The sequence below is a fragment of the Brassica napus genome, chromosome C3, assembly GCF_020379485.1.
Source record: "Brassica napus cultivar Da-Ae chromosome C3, Da-Ae, whole genome shotgun sequence".
NCBI lineage: Eukaryota > Viridiplantae > Streptophyta > Magnoliopsida > Brassicales > Brassicaceae > Brassica > Brassica napus.
In genome coordinates this window covers 10,879,897-10,898,787 of record NC_063446.1, presented here as the reverse complement: position 1 = coordinate 10,898,787, position 18,891 = coordinate 10,879,897, and the positions used below count along the sequence as shown (strand labels likewise).

The 18,891-nt window shown below is 33.6% G+C and overlaps 3 protein-coding genes and 1 long non-coding RNA gene across 5 annotated transcripts; 2 read left to right on the top strand and 2 right to left on the bottom strand.

Moving 5' to 3' along the window:
• Window positions 1-32: 32 nt before the first annotated feature.
• LOC125584265 lies at window positions 33-1,973 on the bottom strand. The gene is made up of 2 exons (XR_007321241.1): window positions 1,190-1,973; window positions 33-388 (listed from the first exon to the last, which is right to left on the bottom strand). It is a non-coding gene; the product is annotated as an uncharacterized LOC125584265 (long non-coding RNA).
• Window positions 1,974-7,372: 5,399 nt separating this feature from the next.
• LOC106402524 (60S ribosomal protein L18a-2-like) lies at window positions 7,373-8,668 on the top strand. The gene is made up of 4 exons (XM_048752479.1): window positions 7,373-7,476; window positions 7,599-7,714; window positions 7,807-7,870; window positions 8,169-8,668. Exons 1-4 carry the CDS (start codon window positions 7,462-7,464, stop codon window positions 8,508-8,510), a joined length of 537 nt encoding a protein of 178 aa, XP_048608436.1. The 5' UTR covers window positions 7,373-7,461; the 3' UTR covers window positions 8,511-8,668.
• Window positions 8,669-12,595: 3,927 nt separating this feature from the next.
• LOC106405647 (chlorophyll a-b binding protein 1, chloroplastic) lies at window positions 12,596-13,667 on the top strand. The gene has a single exon (XM_013846168.3). It carries the CDS (start codon window positions 12,755-12,757, stop codon window positions 13,553-13,555), a length of 801 nt encoding a protein of 266 aa, XP_013701622.1. The 5' UTR covers window positions 12,596-12,754; the 3' UTR covers window positions 13,556-13,667.
• A 28-nt stretch (window positions 13,668-13,695) lies between these two features.
• LOC106405646 (protein REDUCED WALL ACETYLATION 3) lies at window positions 13,696-17,737 on the bottom strand. Of its 2 annotated transcripts, none has more exons than XM_022699031.2 (16): window positions 17,359-17,737; window positions 17,038-17,108; window positions 16,786-16,929; window positions 16,626-16,682; window positions 16,486-16,558; window positions 16,181-16,339; window positions 15,928-16,077; window positions 15,551-15,806; window positions 15,273-15,388; window positions 15,098-15,184; window positions 14,926-15,014; window positions 14,767-14,829; window positions 14,613-14,669; window positions 14,423-14,519; window positions 14,173-14,332; window positions 13,696-14,014 (listed from the first exon to the last, which is right to left on the bottom strand). In XM_022699031.2, the coding sequence occupies exons 1-15, from the start codon at window positions 17,389-17,391 to the stop codon at window positions 14,177-14,179; spliced, it is 1,608 nt and encodes a 535-aa protein (XP_022554752.1). In that variant the 5' UTR covers window positions 17,392-17,737; the 3' UTR covers window positions 13,696-14,014; window positions 14,173-14,176. The 2 variants fall into 2 exon arrangements, with proteins under 2 accessions (XP_022554752.1, XP_022554751.1); XM_022699030.2 differs by having other exon boundaries at window positions 17,017-17,108; window positions 17,359-17,736.
• Between the last annotated feature and the right edge of the window lie 1,154 nt (window positions 17,738-18,891).

The window sequence follows — 18,891 nt, the reverse complement described above, 5'->3', positions numbered from 1 at the left end:
ATATTGATACAAAGAGAATCAAGAGAACATCCTTTTTACTATAACATTCTAGCAAGTCTTATTATTGATACAAAGATAATCAAGAGAAGAACTTCTTACACACAAATATTACAAGAGATCAGTCAGGTTTTGTGATCTTTAGAAGATCATGGTAGCAACATCTTACAACATCTCCGAGAAAACACAAGAACATAAGTCAAGTTTTGATAAAGAGGAAACAAAGAGAAGGTGATACATAGCTAAAGACCAAACGAGAGAAATGATGTAGCTACTCTCAGCTTCATCCGCGTACATCTGACCTTCTGCTTCAAGGAGGGAGGTTATGTCTACAAAGTTTGATGATGAAGATGGCTGGCTGTAACTGTAATCTTGTCCCATATTCGTTTACCTGAAAGAAATGATGTAAGAACATGGTTAAAAAACAATAATCATCATCAAACCAACGCAAGCAACGAGTAAGAACAGAGTTAAAGAACAAAAATCATCATCAACCAACGAAACCAACGACCAAGGATGCAAGTTATATCCGACTAAGTTAAATGATAATATTATCATGGAACCAATATTATCATTTTTTATAAGAACAAATATGACAAATCAATAAGAACAGATTGAAATCGAACACAAATAAACCTAACAAATATGACAAATCAGAGTTAAAGAACAAAAATCATCATCAACCAACGAAACCAACGACCAAGGATGCAAGTTATATCCGACTAAGTTAAATGATAATATTATCATGGAACCAATATTATCATTTTTTATAAGAACAAATATGACAAATCAATAAGAACAGATTGAAATCGAACACAAATAAACCTAAGATAACACAATCTCGTTGTAATCGATTGCAAACATTAAAAATGACAAATCAATAAGAACAGGTTTCGATTCAAAAAATAAAAGGTTTTGAAACCGTTAATCGATTGAAACAAAAAATGGAATTTTTAACCGTATAGGAAATAAAGAGAAGATTTGCTTCCAATTGAAACCAAAATTGTTTCGAAACTATATCTACAAAAGCAAAGAATCCAGAAATCGATTTTTCCCCAAATAGTTTTGAAACCCTAATTTTAAAACTTTTCCCAAATCGATCGAAACTACATAACCCAGCCCTTTTTAGACAACAAACAAGATGGAAACTGATCTTAATCGAGAAATCTACAACTTTAAGGCTTGGATTTACCTTGGTCAAGCCGAGGGAGAGAGATCGCCGCGATGTCGCCTTTCTTTCGAGAGCTCTTTTTTTTTTCTCCTTCGGTCGAGAATGATTTTTTTTTTACCCAAGCCAAACCCTAAACTGAGACCGACCCACTCAAGCGGTGACACGTACACAAGGACTTGATCCTTAATATCTTTCTCGACGGACCAATCCTTAGTTCAATTAAGATAATTAATAATATTTTATTAAAACAAACCTAAGGATTTGCGCTAAGGATTCCTTTAACATATCCCGTTGTGGATGGTCTTAGCCGTTTCAAGCCCAAACTTCGTGATACTATTTTTACATATTCTCCCTCTAATTTTTAAAAGTGTCACTTTAGTTTTTTTTTTTTGTTTCAAAACAAATATTATTCTACATTTTCAATTAATTTTATAAATTAAATCTATTTTATTTTTTGAATAACTAATATCATTTTATTTAAATTATTTCATTTCACTAAAGGTATAGTCTATTATAATTTTTTAAAATTTTCGTGAAATAAATAAAAGTGACACTTTTTAAAAACCGAAATAAGTATTTCTGTGGAGTAGCATAGATCAGTCTTTAATAATAATAATAATAATAATAATAATAATAATGATAACAATACCCAAATTTGATCAACTATTTATACATTCGTACTTATTCACACCATTATAGCCATAGCCCATAGGCTGCTAACTTTTTTATTTTATACATTTCTCATGAAGTTATTAATTACAATGAAAAATAGCTGATTTATTATAACATAAATTTACTTCCAAAAACCTACAACTAATAATTACTAAATATACATATTTGTTTTAATCTTTTTTTTTTGTGTTACTGTATTTGAAGACAAATAAAATATGTCACTGCAGAATAATTAATTTGATTTTCAAAATAAATTATATTGATTAGCTTTCAAAATATGATTTTACATTGAATTAACTATGTATAATTGATTTACTTTGTACTAAGAATTTCCAACATATCTTATTACAAAATATAATTTTAATAATTAGATATTTTAATTTTATTTTAAATTAATATGCACACATATATATATATATATATATATATATGTTAAAATAATATTTTATTATACATTTACTTTCTGCCCACACTTATGTATCGTGTTTTACTTTGTTGAGGTGCTAATATATATACACTAGATGATAATCCGGCCCTAAGCAAGGTAATTTTAAAAAATTATATATTGTACTTAAATATTATAAACAATATACATTTTGTTATCAATAACTTTTTTTTACATTTGATTAGAAGTGGACATTCGAGTACCATTTGGTTCGATTCGGATCCTTGAGGGTTTGGTCCGGTTTGGATATCTGTGGGTTTGGTTCAGGTTTGGGCTCGTATAACCTATTTATTTTTTTTTATAAAAATTAAAGTTCATATATACTTTAAATTTTTCAAAATCTAAAAATAAAAATAACATATAACATATAAATTTTAATAATATATGCCAAAATACTTAAACTTAACATAAAATTGGTTTAGCTTAAATATTTGGATAGAAAATCAATAGATATTTTAAGTATTTTAGGTATTATAAGTATCGTTTAGCTATTTTAAGCATGTACTTATAAATATTTGTATATATTTCCAAGTATTTTGGACAACTTAAAAGATATTGACATAAATATATAGTATATTTTAAAATAAATATTTATTATTGAGATTTCCTATTCATATGGTTTTATTAGCATTTGTATATTTGATGTAACAAACAAATTTAAACCATTAATCTCAAAAATTTTGATGTGGTATTTTTTGATGCAAATTTCAAAAATTAAAATATTAATGTCTCAATACTCTTTCATTGGAAATTTCACAATTAACATGTTTATGTAATTTAAATGGTGCATAGTTTAATTTAAACAAAATAAATATATATTATTTAATGTGAATATCCATTAAATAAAAAAGCATATTAATACGATTGTATGATCATTTGTATCTTGTTATAACAAAAAAATTAAGCCGTTGATAAAAAAAATTCAAAGGGATTTTTAACATTTTTTGTAATTTAAAGCCGTTTAAAAAAAAATCAAAATATAATATATAAGAAAAAAATTCAAATTTTTATTTCTATGTTTAATGTGATTGTTCAATTTCTTTTAATAATATAAAATGAAAAAATGAGGAAAATGCAAAATTTTTTATGAAATCGTTATTATTCATAATAATCATTAATTATCATATATATATGTTAATCATATTATGCAACTCCCCAGCTTTTATTTATGAAAGAATACATAATTCTGATATTTTGGTTTAATATAATGTTCCCTAATAATTATAGGATTATTGGACTAAGCATGTCATCCTACGCACTATATAGAATCTATTTTTCCGCGGTGACACATAAAAAAAATGTGCACACATTGATTTTTTTTTTTTTTAGTTTTTCCATTAGTTTCATGAGTTTGTGCTTTTTTATTTTATTTTATTATATACTCGTTAAAATCTCTCTAATAATATGTTAAAAGTTTCGCCCTGATTCCGAGTGTGTACGTAGTTTGCAGAAAACAACCTTTTCGCTTTGTACAATGGATCTATGACTATGATGTTTAATGAGTAGAGCAAATAGATTTTCATGTCTCTCACCATATTGCTATATGGTTGAATGCTCACCTTTTTTCAAGGATCTTAGCCGTTACAAGCCCAAACTTTGTGACACTATTTTTACATATTCTCCCTCTAATTTTTAAAAGTGTCACTTTAGTTTTTTTTTTTGTTTCAAAACAAATATTATTTTAAATTTTCAATTAATTTTATACATTAAATCTATTTTTCTTTTTTGAATAACTAATATCATTTTATTTAAATTATTTCATTTAAATAATTGTACATTAAATAAAGGTATAGTCTATTATAATTTTTTTTTAATTTTCGATAAATATATAAAAATGACACTTTTTAAAAACCGGAATAAGTATATATGTGGAGTAGCATAGATCAGTTTTTTTAATAATAATTATAATAATAATAATGATAATAATACCCAAATTTGATCAACTGTTTATACATTCGTAGTTATTCACCATTATAGTCATAGGTTACTAACTTTTTTATTTTATACATTTCTCTTGAAGTAATTAATTTAAACAATGAAAAATGCTGATTTATTATAATATAAATTTACTTTAAAAAACATACAACTAATAATTACTAAATATACATATTTATTTAATCTTTTTCCATGTTACTGTATTCGAAGACAAATAAAATATGTCACTGCAGAATAATTAATTTGATTTTAAAAATAAATTATATTGATTAGCTTTCAAAATATGATTTTACATACTTTGTACTGCGAATTGCCAAAATATCTTATTACAAAATATAATTTTTATTAATTAGATATTATAATTTTATTTTAAATTAATATGCACACACATATATGTATATATATATATATATATATATATATATATTAAAATAATATTTTATTACACATTTAGTTTCTACCCACACTTATGTATCGTGTTTTACTTTGTTGAGGTGCTAATATATATATACTAGATGATAATACGGGCCCTAAGCAAGGTGAGTTTGTTTTTGAACTTAAATATTATAAACAATATACATTTTGTTATCAATAACTTTTTTTACATTTGATTAGAAGTGGACATTTGAGTACCATTTGGTTCGATTCGGATCTGTGAGGGTTTGGTTCGGTTTGGATCTTTGCGGGTTTGGTTCGGGTTTGGGTTCATATAACCTATTTAAATTATTTTACAAAAATTAAAGTTCATATATACTTTAAATTTTTCAAAATCTAAAAATAAAAATAACATATAACATATAACATATAAATTTGAATAATATATGCCAAAATAGTTAAACTTAACATAAAAATTGGTTTAGCTTAAATATTTGGATAGAAAATCAATAGATATTTTAAGTATTTTAGGTATTATAAGTATCGCTTAGCAATTTTAAGCATGTACTTATAAATATTTGTATAGGATCGCATTCGGTTCCGGTTCTCTAGATACCAAAAGTTTGAACCCAATCAGATATCTAACCAATTTTGGTTAAAGCTCAGTACTATTTTTTCGATCGGCCTTGATTCGTTTTTTGTATTTAGATTTTTTTCCCAACCCTATATTTTTATTGTGACAAAATTTTAAACGAAAATGATGATGATTCGTATTTTTTTGGGTATGCAATAATTTTTAAACCAAAACACATTTTACTATATGCGTGACCTATTTAGTTAATCATTGAAAACTGTTTAGGTCCATTTAAACAAAACAATGGGCTGAACTTAAAATGTTACCATTTCAGATTGTCAATCGACACTTCCAAATATTCTCTGTCGGTGTTGTGACGAATAGAAAGGGGGTTAAGGTTAGGAAAACAAATTTGTTGTGCAATCCATATTCTCGCTAGGTGATTTCAATAACTTATAAATAAACCGTAGTTGTATCTATCTCTTGTAAGATTTTCGAACAATATTAATTAATAAAATCTTACACTTGCTAGAGTAATCAATTGTTTCCCAATTAATATATATAGGAGATTATAGGGAGATTATAGTAATCACATAAATCAAAACTATATATATATTGTTTACTTACAATATATTTATGGTAAATATATCAAAATAATCATTTTATTTATTTTATATGGTATATAATTATATTTCAAAGATATTGACATATATATATATATTATATTTTAATATAAATATTTATTATTGAGACTTCCTATTCATATGGATTTATTAGCATTTGTATATTTGATGTAACAAAAAAACATTTAAACCATTAATCTCAAAATTTTCGATGCGGTATTTTTTTATGCAAATTTTAAAATTAAAATATTAATGTCTCAATACTCTTTCATTGCAAATTTCAAAATTAACATATTTATGTAATTTTAAATGGTGCATAGTTTAATTTAAACAATATAAATATATATTATTTAATGTGAATATCTATTAAATAAAAATCATATTAATGCGATTGTATGATCATTTGTATATTTTTATAACAAAAAAATGAAGCCGTTGATCCCAGAATTTTCAAAGGGATTTTTAACATTTTTTGTAATTTAAAGTCGTTTAAAAAAATTCAAAATATAATATATAAGAAAAAAATCCAATTTTTTATTATATTGTTGTGATTTTTAATTTTTTTAATAATATAAAATTAAAAAATGAGGAAAATGCAAAAAATATTATCAAATCGTTATTATTCATAATCATTAATTATCATATATATATATATATATATATATGTTAATCATATTAGGTAACTCCGTAACTTTTATTTATGGAAAGAATACACACTTCTGATATTTTGGTTTAATATAATGTTTCCTAATAATTGAATTTTAGACCAACATTTTTAATTGATTCTTAAGATGTCACGTAAGATTAATTGACATCTTAATTAAGTGACAACTCAACAAGACTCTTTTATAATTATTACAAACGACATGTTACAACTTTTAAAATGTTTCTCTATTATTATATAAGAGATATAAAAGACTTAAAAAATACTTGTAAGTAGTTATACTGACATTTTCAATGTATTTTGTTTGTTATGAGAAATAATATAAAAGTATAAATGACAAATTTAGAGTTTAAAAATGTTTTTAATTATTAATAATTTATTTTAGTTGTTTTGTAAAAATTTAGATAAATATGACAAATTTAGACTAAATATTTATGGATTCAAGTACTTTGGTTTTTTCGGATCCTAAGCACCAAAAGTATATGTATTTTAGTTATACACCTGAACTAATTCAAAAGAAAAAAAGGAACGGATCTGAATCCAAACCAAAATTTTCTAAGTACAGTATCTAGTTGGGTGACATGGGTCTAAATATGTAGGATTTGAAAGACACGAATACGAAGGCCGAATATGGCAAGGCCTAATCACTCCAACAAAAGTCTCAGTGATGATTTTGGATTTGACCAATAGGCTACGTTTTCAACAATCCAAATGTCGCCACCTGATGAATATAAATGATTCTTTCTGTATTATGTTTAAGTTCATACAAATCACAAAACTATCGAAAAAACATATTCAACGTGAAAAATAATAAACCGTGAACGAGGAAATAACCAAAACTCAGTGGGGCTGTAGACATGTTCTATAACTATCGGCCCATTGGGCTTAATGATCCAGTTTTTACTACTAGGGTTTTAGAATACGCTCATATATAAAAAAGCAAGATTCCTAGCCGCTTATATCTCTTGAGGTTTCTTCCGCACTGTCCCCCCCCTCGAGACGAAAATGGTTGCTTTCAGGGTTAGCTCTCTCTCTCTCTCTCTCTCTCTCTGTGTTTCACCCATTCTCTCTATGTCATAACGTCTCCAATGTTGCTTTCTTAGGCCAATCTGATCTCTGTCTTCTGTCTTTTTCCTTGGCAGTTTCACCAGTACCAGGTTGTCGGAAGAGCTCTCCCGACAGAGAAGGATGTTCAACCCAAGATTTACAGGATGAAGCTCTGGGCCACCAACGAGGTTCGTGCCAAGTCCAAGTTCTGGTTAGTACTCTCTCTCTCTCTCTCCTGTTTTTTATTTTAGTTGTTGAGTTATCAACTGGATGTGTTAACTTTATGCTTGTGATCTTGATTAGGTACTTCTTGAGGAAGCTGAAGAAGGTCAAGAAGAGTAATGGTCAGATGCTCGCCATTAACGAGGTATATACTTTCTCATTGCTCATCTACATTGTGTTAGGAAATGTAGTGAATCGAGTAACTTGTCCAGCAAGTAATTGGGTTTAGTACATGATTGTTTGAAACAAAACTCAGGTTCTTAATTTTTCATTACCTCCTCGTTGCTTATGTTATACTGAATGGTAATTTCGCTGTCAAATTCTGTAGTTACGATTGACACATCATTGTGTTTAGGAAATGTAGTGAATCGAGTAACTTGTGCCTAACGTAATTGCGTTTACTGGAAACAAAGCTCATGTTCGGTCTTGTGTTTGTATTCTAGATCTTTGAGAAGAACCCAACAAACATCAAGAACTTCGGAATCTGGTTGAGGTACCAGAGCAGAACTGGATACCACAACATGTACAAGGAGTACCGTGACACTACCTTGAACGGAGCCGTTGAGCAGATGTACACTGAGATGGCATCCCGACACCGTGTCAGGTTCCCTTGCATCCAGATCATTAAGACTGCAACTGTCCCTGCCAAACTCTGCAAGAGGGAGAGCACCAAACAGTTTCACAACAGTAAAATCAAGTTCCCATTGGTGTTCCGTAAGGTGAGACCACCAAGCAGGAAGCTCAAGACCACTTACAAGGCTTCCAAACCCAACCTTTTCATGTAAAAGGTTCACATGTTTTTGTTTGGGGCTTGTATCTTGATGAAGTTATGTAACCTGCTGTTTTGGATTTTCTATTGATCCGATATCAATATTTTAGGTTTTGTATTCATCAAACTTGAGTATTTGTTTCTTGCTTTGAAAAAAACTCTTTACCTTGTTTCCATACTTGTCATTACATTGTGATTGATTTATATTCTAGTTCAACACTTAATCATGAGAAGTTGTGTGTCTTTGCTTCTGCTTCAGTCATTTCTTTTGTAAACGACATAGCCAAGAACCAAATCTGGACTTCTACATGACAAAAGAGAAGACATACATCATACAAATCTACTAAACAAAATTTTGCAAAATCTAGCACTATGTACTGTATCTTTCACTTTGGTTTGTTAGAGATATAAAACGTTAGATATAAGACGTTGACTACACAATTGACCTATTGTACATGTAAGCTTCCTTCTTCCTACAAACAAAAGTTACACTCTGTGTTTGCGACTCTGACTAACTGAACATAACTGGAAATACATACTTTGTGTCTCTTTATCTTACTTTGTTTCATGTTTCAAAACAGAAAACTTACATGTCACGCATAATAACTACCATTGTGAACCTCATCTTCTTGGTTGGTTTCTTTCATTTCAGTTGGATCTTAAAAGCCATGATGTGATATATGCAGAGGAAGAAGCCACAGGTACCCCATCTTCTCACTGAAGACTTGCTTAACGGCCTTGATAGGCTTGAATTATCTTTCCTTAAATGGCAAGAGTGCTTTGCAGTTCTGGCGACAACACACTTCCTAAAGATCTCAAGATATATCAATGGTAAAGCGTCTGTATCTCTTAATCAGTAAAAGCAAGTAAAGCTATGAAACATGTCCAAAGAGGAGAAGTTTTAAGGGAAACTAGCCCATCCCATCACTAGACAAACAACACTTCAAATGCGAAGTTTCAGCTTAGTACCAAAAGGTAAAGGATTGTCAGAGAATGATGATGTATGACGATGACTGATGATGATGACGCGCGCATGTGTGTGTTGATGCGACATTTTGAACCTCTTCTGTACATGTACCTTGAGTTGGTATGATCATGAGTGATGTGCTACCCAAGATTTACCTTATGAACCTATGGGCCACTAACGAGATCCGTGCCAAGTACAAGTTCTGTTTAGTAACTTATTCCAACTCTCTTCTGTTTTTTTTCTCATTTTCTTTTGGTTGCTAAGTTATCAACTTGATGTCTTAACAATAAATTTGCAATCTTAAATATGTATTTCTTGAGGAAGCTGAAGAAGGTTAAGAAGAATAAAGGACATATGCAAGCAGAATAATGAACATATGTTGGCCATCAACGAGGTATGTACTTTCGCATATCTCATCTACCGATGATAGTCTCGTTAGGAACTATGCTAGGCGCTAGTCGGACGGTGACTCCGGACCTAACGAGTTATCGAAAAATTGAAGATTAATTGGGGTATACGCGGGACTAGTTTTTATTATTTTTAATTACAAATATATAAAGATATATATATACATGTGAAAGTTAGACAAAGAAACAATGTAGGCCAGTGCTACGAGAGTCATAACTTGCGGCCAGAGGTGTATGGTTCGATTCTTCTGCAGTGCAACTTTTCTTTTCTTTCAAACTGCGGCGAGTCAGTAATTTAAAAAAAAAAACCAACTGCATTTGTACGACACCGACTAATTTTATTCTAAGAAGAGTCTTCAGCCCACTATAAATACAAGGAGAAGTCTCCACTCATCTCAGACAACTGGGCATGTACCAGGGCCCAATCATTTGTCACCAGAGTCCAAAATTTAGCTGAATAAATCGGTTTTCAAAGCGTTTAATTGGTTCTCCAATTAATTATACCGATTTGGCTAAAATCGAGGCGAGATTCAACGCCGAGCGCCTAGTCGGCTAAACGTCCGCATTCTAGAACATGGATCATAAGTCATGTGAGACACATCATTGTGCTAGTTAATCGATTAACTTGTCTAGAGGGAGAGGAGAGTCATGAAATTAGTTTGCAAGAACTCAGTATTGTTGTTTGCTTCAAAACTGACTTTCACGGTTTCAAGAAATTCTAATTTGCACAAAAAATGTTACAAAATTTTTTGTCTCAATAAGTGAGTGTAACAGAATTTCAGTGAAAGCAGAAGGATTCACAACATCATTGGTTTCATAACGGTTTTGTGTGTTTGGGTTTGTTGATGAGGATGCAACCGCAGAAGCTGTCACGTTCTTTCCTAAAACTAAAATCTCCAACGCACATGATTGGAAGGTCTTGTGAAGACATGATCAGTTTGTCACACAAAGACTTGCTAGGTGCTTTCTGGATTTCGCAGTTACATTCATTTGATATTTTTGGGTTTTTATAATGTGTAAGCGAATGGTAAAACTTGAAGATTTTTATTTTGCTTTTATCTCTGGATATCAATGTCTTGATTTTGGAATCTGGTTGAGGTTCCATGAGCAGAATTGGATACCACAATTCCCTTTTTGTGATCATATTCCTCTTATCACAATTCCCTCCCAAAATTGTCTCTTTTTTCAAACAAACAAAAGGCCTCAGGTTTGTTTGTCACTTTAACATTTTCTCAAGATTGATTTTATTCTGTACCTATCCCGCGCGTGTGTGCCGTAACTAACAAAGTAAGACAAAGTGCGAGCCTCTGTGTCCTAACAGTTTTACAGTTCCGCATTCTCTTTTTTTTTTCTACTCAAAGAATCTCCAACGCGCTTCCCCCTCATGGCGCGTGACCCTTACTCTGTTTTCAACATCACTCAAAAATATGCTCATCAAAATTTTCCTTTTTTGTTTCTTTCTCACTAAGGGAGTGAAGAAGATGAAGGCATCGAACATGGAGACGATATAGAAATCTCTGGAGAAATCTACGCAGAATGTTTCTCTGAATGATCAGAGAAGAAGAGTGGGAAGATCGACAGAAGAGAGCAGCAACGAACATATTACTCCGAGCTCAGATAGAATTGGAGCTCAGTTCTCACTTTTCTCTTCCTTGTAACTGGGAACAGTGTCTTGAGCACTATCATTTGACTAAAACCTACAAAGAAAAAATGGTAGTGTTCAAGAGAAAAAGAAGCAAAAGTAGTAGAAGAAGAAGAAGAAAGCTTGAAGTGCAAGTCAAGATGAAGAAGAAGTAAGAGCCAACAAAGAAGCTAAAGAGGAGTTGAGTTGTAACTTTGGTCACAAAGAATAAATTTTTTAAAAAAAGAAGTAAAATCTAGTCAGTTTAGTTAAGCCAACAAGGAAGAGTGAAAAAGTCTAGCTCGCTAGATATTAGGAGTGGTTATTAGAGGTAAGGTTTAACGTTGTAGTTGTTAACGTGTGTGTCTGTAATACGTAGTAAAGAGAAACTACTATAAGAATTGTGTGTTGGATGTTGAGAAATGAAATGAGAAAAATATTAACAATGTAAGACATTAAACGTGTTCTCTCTTCAAGAGTGTTTATGTCTTTGAATCACAACAAAGGCAAGAAAGTAAAGAGAGAAGAAACCAACGCTTGTGTAAGTTGAATCACAATACCGTTTTTGCGTTCTTTTTAAGTAATTATAAGAATCATCACCTCTTTGATCCTTTACCAATTACTTGTCAGTCACGCAACAGTTTAATAACTGCATTTACTTAGTAAAGTAATCGAACACACTCTTTATAATGTCATCTGACTAGTAAGTTTATGTTTCCCAGTGTCATCTACCATGAAAAAAATCTCTCTTAAGCAATAGAATGGTTACATGTTAGCCTACATAGTGGTTGAAATGAATAGTCTAAATATATATGCTTCTGATGTTTTTTTTTTTTTTTTGAAAAAAGGGCTATGCTTCTGATGTTTTGGTATTTTATAAAGTGCAAGCGAATGAAAAAACTTGAAGATAATATTTTGCTTTATCTCGGGATATCAGTGTCTTGATTTCTATTGGTTGTTGATAGACTTTTATTGTTATCTTGTCTTGCTGACTCAGTCAAATTTACTTACTAACCACAAGTTTCTTCATCGCAGCTAAAGAAATCTAGCAAAAGCTAGTGGACTATAGATTGACACGTAGGACGAAAACGGACAAATCCAAAATCTCATAAGCCAATCAGGAAAGAGATACAGATACTACAGAGATAACAAACCTTACTCTTAAAATTTCTATAAAACCGATCTGTACCCCAACCATTTTCAATCACTCTCACCAGTCACAAAAAAAAAAACACAAAAACTAAAAAAGATCAAGAAAATTTCTAATGGCTGCCTCAACCATGGCTCTGTCCTCCCCTGCCTTTACCGGAAAGGCCGTGAAGCTCTCACCGGGAGCCTCAGAGGTCTTTGGAACCGGCCGTGTCACCATGAGAAAAACCGTCAAACCCACCGGTCCATCTGGCAGCCCATGGTACGGATCCGACAGGGTCAAGTACTTGGGTCCATTCTCCGGAGAGCCCCCAAGCTACCTCACAGGAGAGTTCCCCGGTGACTACGGATGGGACACCGCCGGTCTTTCCGCTGACCCCGAGACCTTCGCCAGGAACCGTGAGCTAGAAGTTATCCACTGCAGATGGGCCATGCTTGGAGCCCTAGGCTGCGTTTTCCCTGAGCTTTTGGCTAGGAACGGAGTGAAGTTCGGAGAAGCTGTTTGGTTCAAGGCTGGTTCACAGATCTTCAGCGAAGGAGGGCTCGACTACTTGGGAAACCCGAGCTTGGTCCACGCACAGAGCATCTTAGCCATTTGGGCTACTCAGGTGATCCTCATGGGAGCTGTTGAAGGTTACAGAGTCGCCGGAGAAGGACCATTGGGGGAAGCAGAGGACTTGCTCTACCCAGGAGGCAGCTTTGACCCGTTGGGTCTTGCTACCGACCCAGAAGCTTTCGCGGAGTTGAAGGTGAAGGAGATCAAGAACGGAAGGTTGGCTATGTTCTCTATGTTTGGATTCTTCGTTCAGGCTATCGTCACCGGAAAGGGACCGTTGGAGAATCTTGCTGACCATTTGGCTGATCCAGTCAACAACAATGCATGGGCCTTTGCCACCAACTTCGTCCCCGGAAAGTGAAGGAGTTAAAAGGTTAATTATCATGTGAAAGAGAGTTTGTTTGTATATTTGTGAAACTTCCTTTGTCGTATCTTTGTATGATTTTATCAGAAACCGAACCTCTTTTTCTCAACTGTGTTGGCGTTTTATCTTAGGACTCAAATTGAACTGAATTATCATTTCTCAACAGATGATACATATGTTCTGTATTTTGACAAAAAAAAAGGCAAATGAAACTATATGATAGGAAACTTGCGACAAAATTACAAAAGGAAAGAAAACGAACAATACTAGTCCTAACTCCTAAGATGATGATGCCGTCCAAATGCCACAAGATGCTTCACTCTTAGCCATTTTCTGAAACTTCAATGGTTCTAATTGGCCCAAGGTGCTTCATTTGGCAAAGCTTCAAAAATTACTGATCTTTGAAATCAAATCTTTATTGTCCAATATGAGATTGTGCTGTAACTATTTAGCAAACTTTGACAAAAAAAAAACTCTCTTAGTTTCATGTTTACAGTCCCTCCTGTGAATGAAATATGGTTCTAGGGTGTTAATCAAGAGTTGTATCTCTTCCTAAGCGACCATTCCAATATCAACAATGGCTGCAATGGACCATGACTAGTGAAAGGACTTACATGATTAGTGTGGGATCTGAAGAAGAATGAGAGCGGTTAAGTATAAACAGAATGAAATGGCAGCTCCAGCGAGAACATTGTGGAGCAGCCTCTTGTCATCTTTTGTGGGTATGAAAACAGACTTCAGCGTATTGGTAAGCTCGAAAAGTCGATGAGACACCTGAAGAAAACAAAAAACGAGGACAAATTACAATTTGTAATAATGTATAGTGGGTAAAGGGCTTTCTCTGTAGATCTGTTTTTGCTTTACCAAGACATAGATAGCCGTGGTGAGCATAAAGTTGAGCATTGGGTATTCCGGAATGATGGATAGTAGCCACTTGGGCTGTCCATTAGGCACATTCGATCTGCAGCACATGCAATTTTTTTAAGAAATTTCATTTGAGACAAATGGTCTCTTGCCTACTTATTTGGGAGAAAGGAAATAGTTTCTTGCTGACCTTAACCAGATGTGAAACTGAGAAATATAGGTCTCCAGAGTAATCTTTCCGAGCCACCTAAGAAGATCGTGACAGTTGTGTCTTACTAGAGATGTGTTCAGATTTCAAAATAACACCAAAGCTTGGTGAAATGGACTAAGGTTGAGAAACATACGCAAACAGTGTCAGAGAGAAATTTCGCAGCTGTTGTGTGGAATTTCGCAGACAGATGTAGACACTGAAACAACATAATTAAAGATAAAGTTAGAATCCAGAAAGGAATACTGTCTGAAGATTTGACTTTTGTGAGTGACAGAAGGGTTTTGATACTAACGTTATTGGAATCCACGATGTGTAAGGATGATATTTGTTGTATGTAACCTTGTCAAGCTTGTAGATGTATTCGTACCACAGGTAACCAACCTGGAAAATATGAAGAAAATAACTTGGCCATCAGAACATTATCAAATACATAAGATCTTTAGTCAGAGAAAAGCCAAACTCACGAATGAGGAAGTAGCAATTATGCTTGTCTTGATCGTTATCTTTTTCTTGGCATCACATTCCTCCAGTTTCTCCATCCATCTCTCTACCTGAGATCAAATATGTTGAAAAAGATTTTAATGGTGGATATCATGAGAAGAAATGAAAAACTGTGTGCACCAAAGATTGAAAAGTTACGGTGGGATGGAAATAGGCATATATCATTCCAACGATCCATATGTAGCGGTCAAGTCCTGATCTGAAGTGCCATTCATGTAGAAGGGGTAGATCTGGTTTAGCTGGATCAGTGTATCCTGCAGTTGTTTAAGAACAGCAAACAAATGTTAGCCAGCATAAATAAACACAGATTCTAATGACCAAGTGCCATCCAAACACCGCACTGAAAAAAAAATTTAGCACGAGACAGATATGTAGTCAACAATGCCAAAAATCAATGAGAGAAGTCCGATACTGACCCAGTAAGAATGTTAAAGGACTCCAGAAAATCTCAAAAACTCCAGGAACCTCCCACATCAGGATGACCACGAGAAAGCATGAAGCAATCTTCACAGCCATGACTGATGGTATTTCATTATACCGACTGAAGATACCAAGAGCTCCATACACCATTAGAGTGAACAGAGTGTGCATCGGACAGATGTAGTATAGCATATAGTCGTTATTGAGGATAATGCAGCTAAAAGCCACAAATAAGTTAAGACGCCACATCATCTGGAAGAAGTAAAGATCGCATAAGAATCCTGAATCTTTGAAAGAAACATATGCTTTATAGAAGCATATATGATGGTAAACTAATCAAGTCAACTACAGATATTGAAACTATCTATATGACCTGAGTGAATCGTGCTAGGGAGAAATCTTTTCTGATGTAGTAATAAGAGAAGTTCCCAAAACCAGTCATCCAGACGTAGGCAGCGATGAAGACCCTGATTGCATTGTATATCTCAGCCGCAGCAAAGTAATGATACATCAGAAATAAAACCTGCAAGGACACAAAACAATGAATTAGCATGAAAAAAAAACAATTGCAAAACAATATATCTAAAGGTAATAAAAATCTACAGAGGAAAGAGTGGATCAATAACCTGCATCCATCCCTTCCACTCTTCAGTCTGGTGACGATTAAGGTAGAGGATGGATTTCCCTGTTATTGGTGATCTGTCATTGTGTTTCTTCAAGGATGCAAAGGCTGACACGATGATGAGAAGACAGTAGAGAAAGATGAAAAGGTCTCTGTTGTAATTCTACAAAATAAAAAGTGAGTGTTATCAGTTTCTATCTCCGAACAATCTAAAGATACAATGTAGACTAGACTATATATATTACAAAACATGAGTAGTTTTCAGATCTTTGAAAGGGAAATTCGCCAACGAAGTTTTGGGGAGGTTACCTTAGTCGACTCTCCAAGCAAGCTTGTTCGATCGCATATGTAAAAGTAAAAAAGGATCCCCCCGAACTCAGCCCTGAGAGAAAGTAATACAGTCATTATGAAGATCAGCATGAATCCAATCTCATAATAAAGTAACTTACATAGCTCTCAAGGTCGCTCGATTATCAATCAAGAAAGAGTCTTCCATCGTCAGAAACCTACAAGTAGAACAACGAAAATGGTTTTAAGAAGGATTATAACTCACACACACACTACAGTCGAAAAGACCAAAAATAGAAAAGAGGAAACCGCTATAGATACCTGATCAAGTTCGTCTTAATAGGGGAGTTATAGAACCTTGAAGAGACTGATCTAGGAAGACCAACTCCTCCTTCAAGTAAAACAGCAACTTCCTCTTCCTTGCCTTTCACCTCACCCAGTTCAACCAAATTATTATCTGAATGACTGCAATTATAGTGGAGAAACAAAGCAGTATCAAGTTAGATATATATTACATGAGAGAGGCGTATAAAGAAAAAAATAAAAACGTACACTTTAGAGTGCAGTGAAGACCTCTTATACTGAAGAAACTCTGAGTATGCCCATGCTATGAATACAGGGATGACTCCGAGCAGAAACGAAACCTGCATTCAAGCAAAAAAACAAAGATATTAACAGAGAGATACAGTTTATACTCTGTCATCCCAAACCAAATCTCTAGCTTTGCATCGTTTCAAGATTCAAAACTTGAGCTAAATCTTCTAAACAAGTATATAGCTTAGAATCCATTAGAATGCAAGAACTTATTCTCTCTCTCTCTCTCCAGCAAAACCAATTCCAAAACTATTCGTTCCAGATCTATTGTGATTAAGAAGACACTATGAGCTTTCTTACCTGGCCAGGCGTAATTGGCTCAGAATCCGCCATTTTTTAGTGGGTGGGATCCGCGAAGGGATCTTCGGAGATTGATTATGAACACTGGGAACCGAAAAAAAAAAGATGGGGGGAAGATGACGAAACGATTATCACTCCACCGTTGGATCTAAGGTATCGAGTTCGACCTGTAGAAGATGAACTGAGGATCCGAAACCCTGGGAATGCAGAGTGCGAAGAAGAAGAAGCTATTGTTGCTTCGAGGATGGAGAAAACTGCGGTTGCGACGTCGTTTTCGTTAAGCTCTCATCTCACCCGAACGGTTGTTGGTTTGGCGATCGATGGCTTCGTTCCTTCTTTTTCCCATTTAAAATTTCAGAAACGTTGAAGATAAAACACTAACAAACATATGATTACTACTATTATCGATAATTAATGGAGAGGAAAACGTTACCGAGTCTGACATGTGTGATGATTAAAAGCTTTTTTTTTTTTTTAGACTAATAATTTTATTTATTTATGAGTAGAAATTAGAAAAATCACGTTTGGAAAACGCAATCAATTTTGATATACAAACCATCGTCGTAAAAGATTGGGTAATTGTACGTGTATTATTAATGAACAATAGAGTTTCCTTATATAAGCTTATATAAGAATTACAAAGTATAGAAAAAATGAAATTATCCAAAATCTAATATAACATGAAATAAGAAAAGATCTAAAACAGATAAATAGAAAACATCATAGATCTAAGGTCGGCCGACTCTCTCTCCTCTTGGGCGCCGACTCTCTCTCCTCTTGGACACGGCTGGGCCTTGTCTTGGTCTTGGTTATGGGCCATCCACTTAATGATTTATAACACTCCCCCTTGGATGCCATAACCATATGGGATTGTATCATGCACGACGTTGCCTCGTTAAAACCTCTCTAGGAAAACCAAAAACCCAAGGTGAGAAAAAATGGAAACCGTAGACAGAAAGAAGAGTACAACACATGACACTCCCCCTGATGAAGGCATCACTGAAGATCATTCAACTGGCGCATTCCTATCTGATAAACCAGCTTTCTGAATGTTGAGGTCGGCAGAGACTTAGTGAACAGATCGGCCGAATTGTCACTGGACCGTACCTGAACCACCTCGACTTCTTTAGCCTTCTGCAGGTCATGGGTGAAGAAGAACTTAGGCAAGATGTGTTTCGTTCTATCTCCCTTAACGTATCCATCTTTGAGCTGAGCTATACAAGCTGCATTGTCCTCATAGATGATCGTTGGTTCTTCCTTTTCCTTTCCCACGGCCAAGCCACTTTCCCTTAGGATATGGCCGGTCATGTTCCTCAACCACACAAGCTCTCGGCTTGCTTCATACATGGCTATGATCTCGGCATGATTAGATGATGTTGCCACTAAGGTTTGTTTTGTGGACCGCCAACTTACTGCAGCCCCACTGTGTATGAACACATAACCTGTCTGAGATCTAGCATTGTGTGGGTCAGATAAGTACCCAGCATCTGCATATCCGGCCATGTTCTCTTTTGGCCGATCGGTATAGAACAA

Coding starts and splice junctions, on each gene's coding strand:
- LOC106402524 (XM_048752479.1), top strand. Junction 7,715..7,806: donor CGTGCCAAGTCCAAGTTCTG/GTTAGTACTCTC, acceptor GATCTTGATTAG/GTACTTCTTGAGGAAGCTGA. Junction 7,871..8,168: donor AGATGCTCGCCATTAACGAG/GTATATACTTTC, acceptor TTTGTATTCTAG/ATCTTTGAGAAGAACCCAAC.
- LOC106405646 (XM_022699030.2), bottom strand. CDS start 17,391: ATGGCGGATTCTGAGCCAATTACGCCTGGCCAG. Junction 17,109..17,358: donor AGCCAATTACGCCTGGCCAG/GTAAGAAAGCTC, acceptor GCTTGAATGCAG/GTTTCGTTTCTGCTCGGAGT. Junction 15,015..15,097: donor TAATTGCTACTTCCTCATTC/GTGAGTTTGGCT, acceptor CATATTTTCCAG/GTTGGTTACCTGTGGTACGA.
- LOC106405647 (XM_013846168.3), top strand. CDS start 12,755: ATGGCTGCCTCAACCATGGCTCTGTCCTCCCCTGCCTTTACCGGAAAG.